At 35.1% G+C, this 12,209-nt stretch overlaps 1 protein-coding gene across 1 annotated transcript in view; it reads left to right on the forward strand.

The window, feature by feature from the left end:
• Positions 1–12,209, forward strand: part of LOC138173916 (adenylate kinase 7-like) — a gene marked incomplete at its 5' end in the record, with an annotated part of 125,895 nt that overhangs the window by 96,831 nt on the left and 16,855 nt on the right. The window contains 4 exons of the mRNA XM_069103966.1: positions 2,382–2,510; positions 2,719–2,787; positions 8,379–8,576; positions 11,499–11,719. Of these exons, the coding sequence (XP_068960067.1) occupies positions 2,382–2,510; positions 2,719–2,787; positions 8,379–8,576; positions 11,499–11,719 (617 nt within the window). The remainder of the gene's footprint in view (positions 1–2,381; positions 2,511–2,718; positions 2,788–8,378; positions 8,577–11,498; positions 11,720–12,209) is intronic.

A 12,209-nucleotide genomic window follows, 5' to 3' on the forward strand; every position in this document is an offset into this window, starting at 1 on the left:
AAACCACTAATCAGGGAGTCTGCCATTCCTCATTATCCATCTCAGGGAATGTAGTTAGTCAGTATCTCCCATATTCCCCAAGCATGTAACCAAATCACTCTGGCTCTCATTGATTGGCCAATAATTGGTCCCAGCCCAAGTCTCATTTGCTTATTGTTTAGGTTTTGATGGGCTAAGAGTGAATATAAATAACAGTTGTTTCTTTTCTGGCCAGAAACTCTTCCCCTCCCAAATGGATTCTTTTGCCTTAATCCTAACCTAGCCTTTAACCACTGAGTGGATGTTGCCTCAAACAAACTAAGACCAGGGAAAGACCTTAGTTTAAAAAGGTCAGGGTCTCCCACTGCATCTGGGGCCATTGCCAATCATCCTCACCTTTGTCTTGCCCCTGGATTCCAGTGACTCTGGAGGAAAGACTGAGGCTGATGACTGCACAGCTCTGCCTCACTTAAATACAATTCACTTGCAAGTCAAGACATCACCCTCCTGATGTCATTGGTCCACTTCTGGAAGAAGGATGCACAATAGCATGTAGCCTCAGTATTACTTCCTGCCAGGCCACTGTACATACATAGGCAGGTTATATGCAGCCTCCCTGTAAGGGTGAGACATGTGCATGCACACATGTGCATGCACATACACACACGACTGCCTCCATGTTGTCTCTTAAGAGTTCTGCCATTGTACCCAATACAACCCTGATTGTTATCCTTAGCTGGGTCTCTCTTCCACTTCTCTTTGGTACTGAACAGAGAATCAAGGAGAAAACATTGGGCATATCCAGTATATCATTTATATTTATATGTCATATTTCCCCAATAAAATGTTAGCTTCTTGAGGTCAGGATCTGTCTTTGTCTTCCCGACATCCAGCCCAGTGCTTTTACAGAATAGGCCCTTAGAAAATGTTTCTTTAATTGGCTTATCATATTTACAGAGAAGGGATCAAAATAATAGATTTTTGAAAGTACAAAAGGTTTTTTAACTCTTTTAGTCAAATATTTCGTGAATACTCATAGTTTAGTAGACTTTTAGAATATATACAGTAAAGAATATAAGTGTATCTGAACTTCAAAAAGTTTACGGCATCCTAGGGAAGAGTTTATCTTTGGGACAAAGGAAAAAAAGATGGCATTTTCATTGGGCCCAAGAAAAAAGGGAATAATACTTAAAGATTGATTCTTGAAACCATTGTCCTCCCTAAAATTTGTTTACTATAACAAAATTATCTGTCTCAAGTGCTTCCTTCCTTCTAGGTTACTCATGTCAAAGTTCTCTTCAGAGACAAACCTATTGGCCTTCTGTTCATTCTAGGCCATAAAAGCACCACAGGTCAATTTTATTAATGATTTTCTCTTTGGGGATTCAATATATATAATAAAATGATTATGGAAATTTTTGTAAGTCATCCAGTTGGGCTTGTGCTAATTGACTTTGAAGCAAGAATTTAAAACTTCCTGTCACAAAGTTTGATACTGTCTGAAGTGTGTTAAGTATACTTCCAAGGAGACAGATCTTTTGCAAGAATGAAGTCACCAGGGGCGGCTAGGTGGCACAGGGAGAAAGAGAGATGGGATGGCCCGAGTTGAGTCAGGAGGACCCTGGATTGGTTTTGGCCTCAGATACTTAACACCCACACACACACACAAAAACAACTGGTCATGTAACCTTGGGCAAGTTACTTAACCCCAATTGCTTTAAAAAAAAAAAAAGAATGAAGTCACTTGAAGATAAGACCATTGGATTCATTTCTCAAAATATTTCCAAGGAATAAAGTAATCACCTGTAGCTCAATACATAGTACATCTTTTTTTGTACCAATTAATGCTCGTTAAAGAAATATAAAAAGCAGATCCAAGGAGTGCCAAGATTACTGCTAACATCCTGAGTATTTTCACTTCATTTAAACACAAAACATTTAAAAATAGATTTTTTGATAAAAATTATCTTGAAATATTTAATGAACAAAGACTCAATCATTTTGCATCTTTCTTCGAACCTGATAAAAGCTTATGGGGAGGTGATAAAAAAAACTATTTCCATAAATTTAAATAAAATTATAACTTTAGTCATTTTGTCTTTGACATAAAATTTAAATTATTGAAAGATGTAATAATAATGTTCTAAAAGAGACAGTCATAATCTAGCATATATGGATGAAATTTAAGTATAGGAAAAATTAAATGTGCCATTTTTTATTGCTGGTAGAGTGAGACAAAAGGTATATGACTAACAAACTGCTAATTTAAAACTTTAGAATTTCTGAAAAATAAGCTGAAGTCTTCAGAGATGTATTTCTTGAATACGCTAATCTTGATACTGTAATTTTGAACGTTAGACACCTGGGTACTTTATATGCAGCATATTTCCTGTTTATTTTAGGTCGCTTGGAAGATCAATATGTAATTAGATTCATGAAGGATAAACTAAAGTCTATGCCATGTAAAAACCAAGGTTACATTTTGGATGGATACCCAAAAACCTATGATCAAGCAAAGGACTTGTTTAATCGTAAGTGCCAGTGTTCTCTTTATTAGGTAAATAGTTCACTACAAAAATAATTTTTCAACCAAACCAAATAAGAAAAAATATTTCTTAAATATGTGATCTACTTTGAATATATATTTTCATTACTAATTGCTGTTTAGAAATATAAATTATTACTGACATCCTCATTTTTCAATAATCATATTGCAAATTATGAATTTTTTGTTATTAGAAGAAGAAGAGGAAGAAGAAGAAGAATCTAGAGGCAAAATTCCTCTATTTGACAAATTAACCATACCTGGTAAGTTTAAAATATTTCTACAGGATTATTTTTAAAGAAGTGCTACTCAATATATTTTTTTTTTCACACCTGAAGAGTAACTTAAAATGTTTAAAGTACACTATTAGTTCAGGGAGAAGTAATTCAAAACTAGGGAATGTATAAGCATAAACAACAGAGGCTTTCCAACTTAAGAAAATAGGTTCAGACCTTTGGTATTAATGGCATGACTCAATAAGGAAAGAGGAAGTCCAGGCTCATATTGGTTAGTTAACATAGAGAGGAAGCAGGAAATACCATAAAAGGCTAACGCCTTGTGATATCAAGCAAGCACTTCGTGATTTTCAAACACGCTCCAATATTGTTGTCCAATTCCAAAAATGTTGTCCAATTGCTAGGGATTTCACTGAGAAGGCTTTGTTGCTTCACTGCCATGATTGCCATAACATCTGTGATTAGTATGTATGATGATTAATATTTGAAGAACATTACTGCTTTTGTTGTTGGGGCTTCTTGGGAAAAGTTTACTCACTAGTGGGGGTCTGATGACTTGGTTCAAAGACAGAATGGCAAACTGAAAACAAAGAAACATGAGCATGCTAAGGAAACTGCTAATAGTTTCAACTTCCTAGAGTACTGATTTAGTTTTTATACTTTTTAGATCCACTTATAGTACTCAATCAGCAATATTTTGTGGCTACTTAGGCTAGGTAACACCTTTCATAGATAACACCTTTCACAGGAGAGGGAGGAGTAGAGAAAAGGGGAATCACTCAAGAAAAGGAAGACTTATAAGGGAGTATTTGCCACATAGCTGGCAGGATTTATCAGAATAAGACATTACTTGTTCAAGGGTAGGAGGCAAGGGGAGGTAACCAAATACTTTTACAATTGTGAAAGAGGATCCTTTAGACAAAACTGCAGGGTTGGAATAACTATTTAGACCAAAATGCAGGTGTCTCTGTAGTGGCAACTACACTGGCATACTCAGGATGACTGCTGGCACAGATTCTTAGATCTGCTTTACTAGGAAACATAGCTATTTAAGGGGTCATCAATCCTTTTTAATTCCCTTCACTAGTTCAAGGGAAAAGTCAGTACCCCAAACTTCAGAGAAAATACAGAGAAATAAAAACCAACAGACAGAGCTCTGACTGTCTGAATCAACTATATACTTCACACACATACCAGGATCAAGAGAACCTTTACATCTGAGCAGTCAGGGAGCTCTGAATATACAGCCACTCAGAATCTTGACCAAAGAATCACAAGATCCTTCTCATAAGCAAGCCCCCAAAGCAAAATAGCAACTCAGAGTATCTATACACTTCTCAGAACCAGAAGGCATCAAAACCAACTTGACTAGGTCCTTAATTAGAGCTTAACAAAAGGTGTGAAAGCCTTCCTACAAGCAAATCTCTCCTAAGCAAGCTTTCCTTAATGGTCTCCACCTGAGGCCTATTAATGGGTGGGCAAGATCTTAAATCTCATTAACATTACAGTCTTTTATCCAGAAAACAAGTAGCTTTTCCTACAGTGGATCAGACCATCCATTTTCATTGAGTCCTTGCATACTTTATTATATTGTTTTTTCTTCAATAGCAGTTGGGAACTTTTTATTTTTAGGCCACCAGATTTGGGGGTGGGGGTTTCCTACATTGTTAATCCATCAAAATGTTGCAAAATAATTTTAGTTCCTATTTTTTCTCCATATTTTTCAATGGTCATTGTGCAGGGTATCATTATATCATTCACAACGCTTATATCTGTTTTTTACCATAATTTGTATCAGTGCTAAGTAGATAAATATCACTATATAATAAATCTTATGTAGTTTTAACATTTGTGTAGGAGAAACCTTGTTTAAGGAAAGTTTTCAAGACTTTTATTTTATGAAATCATAAAATAACTGAATAATACACATAGGGGGATTTTATATTTTCTCAATCACTTGTAAGAACTACTGTAGAAAATAATCTGCACAAGCCTAACTTGTTCCCTTTTTATATTTTCATCAAGGAGAAGAATGAGAAAGTAGGCTTGTATGCATCAGTAATTGCTGACAGTTCTTCACATTTGCAAATGAATAGTCCTGGCTAGTCTATGCTGTCATCCATGATGATTTGTTTTTTATAGCTAACTATCTACAAAGATGTAGAAGGGTTCTCCTCTGTACTCATGGAAGAAGCATCCTTTCCTCTAAAAATGTAGATCCTGGAAGTATTGAAATTAGTAGCCCTTCTCTAACACTTTTGTTCATTATGGGCCCTACTATCAGCTTTACTACTCTGTGAGGCAGGTAGAGAATAGCATCTAACAGACACATTTTTCAGATAAAGTATCCAGGATACAGAGAGGAGATAACTCATGTTTATGTAGCACTTTATAGCTTAAATGATTTCCTCACAACAATTCTTATTTTATTTGTATTTATATTTCTCATGAGCCTAATAAGCATGCATCAGCTTAAGCAATGAAATATTCAAATTTGTTATTATACGGTGCCTAGTAGCACTCTATATTATTGACAAATCATTTTAATGTGCTGTTGTCTACCGTTTTCAGTATGGTTCTTTTCATAGCTAAAATATGTAACCTTAAGGCTATGTCAATCAAAAAGATAGAAAACTTATATTTAAAATATAAATGTCTCCATAATTCTAAACATTCAAATATACCTTCTCTAGATATACTGAACTTTTGATTATCTGGTTTTTTTTATCAACTGGATTTCTAAATGAGTGTCCGTGTTTTACCAGTACTATGTAGATATAGATAGATATGAATATACAGTGTGCAGTCTTAAAGAATCTTTTGAATTATAAAGGAAAGACTAGGTTGTATTCAATATGATTTCAGTATTAAATGGAAGTTAATATGTTATTATGTATGTTAAACAAACTTAACCATGGCAGTTTTAATAATATCTACATGAACTTGAAAGTTTTTTCGGTGAGTTGATCCCTTGGTCCTAACTTAAATTTCCTCACCTTAAAATGAGATATTGGGACAAAATGACATATTAATATATTTTCCATCTGTAACATGTGAGCCAGTGTACCTGTTCACAATGTTGGTGAGTTTCCATAGGAAAAAGAAGTGAGGCAACAAAGGAGATACAGGTTTTCTTAAACAGAACAATAATGATTTACATTTATTTATGGAATCTTAGATGAAAGAGAAAAAAATAGACAAGGGAGAACTATCTGTTTATTCTTAGGGGGCAGGTAGGTAGTACAGTAGATAGAGGGTAGGGCCTACAGTCCGAAAGACATGAAAAATAGCCTCAGATACTTACCAGCTGTGTAACCGTTGGCAAGTCACTTAATCTGTTTGACTCAGTTTCCTCATCTATAAAATGGGGATAATAATAGCACCTACCTCAAAGAGGAGTTATGAGGATCAAATGAGATAATATAATAAATAATGCCTGGCACATAGTAAGTAGCATATAATTGTTAGCTGTTATCATTATTATCAATTCATAGTTAATAAGAACATTTGTAACCAGATTTGTTCAACCTATATTTTTAAAATACCAATTATATACTAGGTCTAGGGGAGCTACAAAGGTAAGTAAGGCACAATCTCAGCCCTCAAGGAGCTTACTCTCTAATTAGAGGAACACAACAAATAACACACACCCCCAAAAAATCATTTAAAGTAACTGTATAACAAAAACAGAAACAAAATGCCACATAAGAAATGAGGAGGAAAATGTCATTTCTAATTGAAGGAGAAGGAAAGGATCAGGAACAGATGAATTGCAGAGAAGGTAGCATTTGAGTTTAGTATTAAAGGATTGGTAGCATTTAAACAGAAAGATGTAATGGAAGTCATTCCAGTCAAAGAAAATAGTATTAGCAAAGGCAGAGACAGGATAGCAAGAGACATACAGAAGAAGAGGAACAGTCCAATTTGTTTTACAGCATTACCTTTCTTTGTGTCCCCTGTACCTAGCTCATACTAAAGCATTTAATAAATTCTTTTTGGTCTATTGATTGATTGATTCAGAGTCCATGGACATAAGACTATTTAAGATAATTTATTATTTAATAATTATTAAATAATAATATATTATTTAATGATGTATTCATAATATATTAAGATAATATATTATGAGATAATGACTATTAAAAATAATATAGAAATACATTGTAGAGGACATTAATACCAGATAAAGGAGCTTCTTTTTATTTACTAGGTTAGAGGAGGTTATATGATGATATTTGTACAAAAGAAATAATCCGGTAGTAGTATAAAGAATGGATTGGAGGAGGGTGTTTCTGTTGAGGCTGCCATGTGAATACTATTTTAGAAACTATTACAATAACCCATGCAAGAAATAATAAATAAGAAGAAGAGGAATGAGAAGGTACTTTCTACCCCGTCCTCCCATTCCTTTGTAGGGCTGGGAAGTTCACAGATGTAGAGTAATGCATCTCAGATCTTTTTTAATATACTGGTTGGTTTTGCTGGGGTTTTTGTCTCCTTTTCCTCTTTTTCTTTAAAAAATTTATTTGTTCTACAAAATGACTCTCTGTGTGGAAAAGAGAAATACTGGAAAAAAATGTAGGCAACATTAAAATAAAAGATATCAATAAAAATTTGTTTTTAAAAATGAAATAATGATAGGAGAGAAACATCATGGAATTTTGTATGTGGCTCAGTACTTAGAATTTGAAGAGGCTGACTTCAAATTTTGTCACAGATGCTTACTAGCTGTGTGACCACAAGCAAACCACAACTTCTCTGAGTCTATTTCCTCATCTGCAAAATGGGAATAATAATAGCACCTCAGTGTTATGATGAAATAAGATGAATGTATTTTCAATAATTTACTAAACCTTAAAAGCTTGTATACTATATGCATTGAACCATTAAAAAGTATTGAGGGGCAACAGAAAATAGAACAAAGAGAGACTGTACTTGAGAGAGACTGTAGATGTAGGAATAACAAGATTTTGCAACTGCTTAGATATGGAGGTGAGAGAAAAGAAATTCCAAGCTTTTGAATCCAGGTGACTAGGTAAATGGTTTTTAAAAAATGTCAGAAGTAGGAAAGCCAGGAGAAGCAATTTTGGGGAAAGATATTAAGTTTTAGAAATGTTGAATTTGATATGATAGTAGAACACCCCAGTGGAGATGTCTGGGAGGTAATTAGGCTTGGAACCTAATTGGAAGAGTTCGAAGGTAGAAGTACAAATTTGGGTGTTATCTGCATAAAAGTGATTGTTGAAGCAGTGAGTAAATGAGATTGTCAGAGAATACTGTAGGCAGAGGAGATACGAAGGCAAGGACAGAGCTTTAGGGAATGTGAAATTTAAGGGTTCAGAAGGAGAAAGAGCCAGCTCTTTCTATATATCTGTATCTATATATAATAATATAACTCTTTGTGTGTGTGTGTGTGTGTGTGTGTGTGTGTGTGTGTGTGTGTGTGTGTGTGTGTGTGTGTGTGTGTGTGTAGATAGGAAAGCTCTTTAATGTAATTTTGCAACAGGGAGTTTTTCTATGAAGGTACGTCCCAAATTTTGTTATGGAAATTATGAGGTCACAATATGTACAACAGACTTTTTGCTCTACTGAACATCAGAGTTTTTTCTTCTTTACAGAATTTGTTTTTGCTTTGGATGCATCTGATGAATTCTTAAAGGAGAGAGTCATGAATCTTCCTGAAGCCATTGTAGTTGGAACCCACTATGTCCAGGATAGATTCTTAAGATCACTTAGTAACTTTCGTGATATAAATTCTGAAGATGAGACTGTTTACAACTATTTTGATGAACTTGAAATTCATCCACACCACATTGGTAAGGAATTAAATTCAAATGTAAACTTTTAGGAAAACTATTTGACTAATGTACTAAATGCAAATTCCTGTGCAGACTTCAGTCCCTTAATCACTTGGGGGCCCAAAATAATAGTGTTTGTGGAAGCTATTATACTATTTATAGTATAGTATAATACATTATACTATTCTTTCATGTATGTGAAAAAATAAAAGTATATTATATACAAAGTAAATGTAAAGCAATTAACAGGGTAAGGAAACTGACCTCCACCAGTAGATGGAATGATCAAGATAAACTTCCTATAGGAAATAGCCCTTGAGATGAACTTTGAAAGAAGTTCAGTATTCAAACAGTGATGTGAGGTAGGAATGTGTTCCAGGCAAGAGGATTGTCTGTGCAAAGGACTGGAGATAGGAAACTGACATGGCTATATACCATAAAAAGCAAGAAGGCCAGTTTTGCTGCACTTTAGGGTGCCTGAGGAAGAGTAATGCCCAATAAGTCTGCAAGGATAGTTTGATGCCAGGTTGAAAGAGCTTTACCTTCCAGAGAGAGGAGTTTGCATTATAGCTTCTTGAGCAGGGAACTGGCATGGTAAGATGTATGCTTTAGAAATATCACTTCGACAGCTACATGGAAGATCAATTAAAAAGGGTAAATACTTGAGGCAGGGAGACCATTTAGGAGGCTTTTGCTATCATCTGTGTGAGAAGTGATGAGGGCTGAACTAGGGTGGTGCCTGTGTGAGTAGTAAGGAGGGGACAGATATAACAAGGGTTTGGGGTAGAACCCATGAGACTTGACAACTGATTGGATGTGGAGGTAGTAAAGGGAGGTAGAAGAGAGTAAAGGGTTGTGAATGATTTTTAAATCTGGGGGACCAGAAGGAAGATGGTACCTTCCAAGAAATAAGAAGGTTGGGAAGAGAGATGGGTTTTAGGGGAAAATAATGGGTTCTATTTTGGATATGTTGAATTTGAACTGCATATAGGACTTATCCAATACCTATTTGATGATAAGTTCAGGAGACAGTGGGGATACATATATAGATCTGATAGTCTTTTGTAGAGAGATAAAAATGAAACTCATGGGAACTTATGAAATCCCAACTAGGAGTCTCTAGAGAAAAGATTAGAAGAAGTAGGATTAAAACATGTCATACCAGTGGGATGCAGGTGAGGAATCTACAAAGGAGATGAGAAGATTACAGACAGGTAGAAAGAAAACTATGAGAGAACAGAACCAGTGTCTAGAAGAGAATGGTCAACAGTCTGAAATGCTTCAGAAAAGTCATGAAGAAAAAGAACTGAGAAAAGTTCATTGAGGTTGGCAGTTAGGAAGCCATTTGTAACGTTTGAATGATGCAGTCAGACCCTGCATTACCAAGGGTTGGAGATCTCCACCAAAATTATTCTGTTTTTACTTTGTACATATTTTGTATATACTTTTATGTGTACATTCCCCTAATGGAATGCAACTTAGATATTAATCAGGCCTCAAAAAACCAGGAAACCCCAGGGTTCAAATTCCACCTCTAACACTAACTGTCACCATGGACAAGTCACTTAACATCTCATTGTTCCATGCAATTCCAAGACTGTCTGTGGGTTCCTGGGAATATGCCCAACTGCATTGACTTATCTGGGAGTTCCCTATAGCACATCAATGAAACCACAAATCCATTTCCTGTAACTATCTCTACTGCCTGAAACATAGAGGACACTTAATAAATGCTTGTTGATTATTTCAGCAGACTTCTAATGAGTTTCACTATCTCTGTTCTTTCTCCCCCAAACTATTTTACATGATGCTGCCAAATTAATCTCTATATATAGATCCAACCTAATCCTTGGCTCCTAATATAATTGATTAACTCTCCCTGGTCCTCATTTTATTGCTCTTAAATAGAGTAGGGCAGATTATTATGAAGGACCCTTCCAGCTTAAAAAAAAAAATTTGATTCTATGAAATGCTAAAATTAGTATGAAGGACCTTTTCTCTGGAGACATAAAAAAATAAGTTCTTAGCTCTTTACTTCTTATTTATCTAGACTTCCTGCACATTGCAATTAATTAAGTCATTTTATACTAGTCATATCTTAGATTGGTGGGAGTAGCTGGTGGCTTTATAATTTAGGAAGCACCCAGTTCTATTTGATTGAATTGAGAAACACCCTAGTTTTATTAAACCCATTTACAAACTGCCTCTTAGAATGAATGATATCTGCAAGCTGAATAATCTCATCCATTTTGTGTAAACTTTTATTAGATGAGCTTAAGAGAGTGACATTTTCTGACTTTGTCCACAAAGTCTTGTGGCCCACCTTATTTGAAACAACCTTCTCTACACTGACTTCACCCAGAAGATTTTAAAATAAGAAGCCCTGGTAGATTTTTTGCTTCAATAATAGCAATTAACTTGCTCTTATTTATTCCTATTTTTAGTTGATATTAACATTACTTAAATGCTGTGGAGTTGTCTCTTTACTCTTCTCAAATACATTAGCTGAAGAGGTTGTAGAAGTAAAACTGAAAAGGAACCGAAACTGACGTGGTGGTAAAAAAGAGAAATTCCATTCAGAGTTATAGCAACTAGAACTGAAAGTTAGAACTTACTTATTTTCACAAATATGGACTAAATGTATGCAATATTAACAAACTTATATGACATTTTAGGATGTAAGAAGTCTTTTATTCACAACCTCATTGTGAGGCAGGTCATTCAAGTTATTCCTCCTCTTCGGAAAAGGACATGGAAACAGGGAGAAATGAAGTGACATACCTCAGGCCATGAAATAGTAGATGTTTCAGGAACCAGGAAATGAGAGAAGACCAGTCTTCTATCACTAGCCAGCCAAAAGCAGAGCAACACTTGAGTATGCATATAATACACAGAAGTGTGATTTCAAACCACAATCTTTCTTTCCTCTAAAATTTAAAGATGTAGGAAAATTTGACCATCCTCAGAATAAACTCGTCATTGGGCAAATTATCAAAGATATTGGAATGCCTCGAAACTATGGCTTAACAGATGAAGAAAAGGCAGAGGAAGAGCGTAAAGCTGCAGAGGAACGCCTAGCAAAAGAGGCTGCAGAGGAGGCAGAGCGCGAGCATAGGGAGGCTATTGAAACAGCAGAAAAGATAGCACGTTGGGAGGAGTGGGTAAGTTGTTTTTATTTTTTTTAATAGATACTTTTTTTTTTAACATCACTGTCACTTCTCCATAGGTGTCCTTCTCTTTCTAGCTTTTCCTCTGCCTGCCCCTTTAATAGTCTTTAAATATGAGATAATTTATTTTTGTTGCTTGTGCTTTCTTCAGCAACTGTATTTATTTACGTTTCTCTTTCATGGAGCATTTGGAAACCAAATAATCTGCTCACATTTTTTAAACCTTTTTTTTCTGCAGTTACAAGCAAAAACAATTTTCGACATTCATTCTCAAAACTCTGAGTTCCAAATTCTCTTCCTTCCTCCCTCCCCATTCCCCCTCATTGAGAAGGCAAGCAATTCGATATAGGTTATACATGTAGCTATACGTTTGTAGTCAGGCAAAACATTTCCATAATAGTTAATCACAGTTTTTTAAAGAAATGCTTCAAATGCCTCTCTTGTATAGAATATCTTTTTTTCCCCACTGATTGGTTCATATTTC

This window comes from Petaurus breviceps, unplaced genomic scaffold (assembly GCF_028583685.1).
Source record: "Petaurus breviceps papuanus isolate PSGF00001 unplaced genomic scaffold, PetGlider_PUasm1.0 67, whole genome shotgun sequence".
Classification (NCBI taxonomy): domain Eukaryota; kingdom Metazoa; phylum Chordata; class Mammalia; order Diprotodontia; family Petauridae; genus Petaurus; species Petaurus breviceps.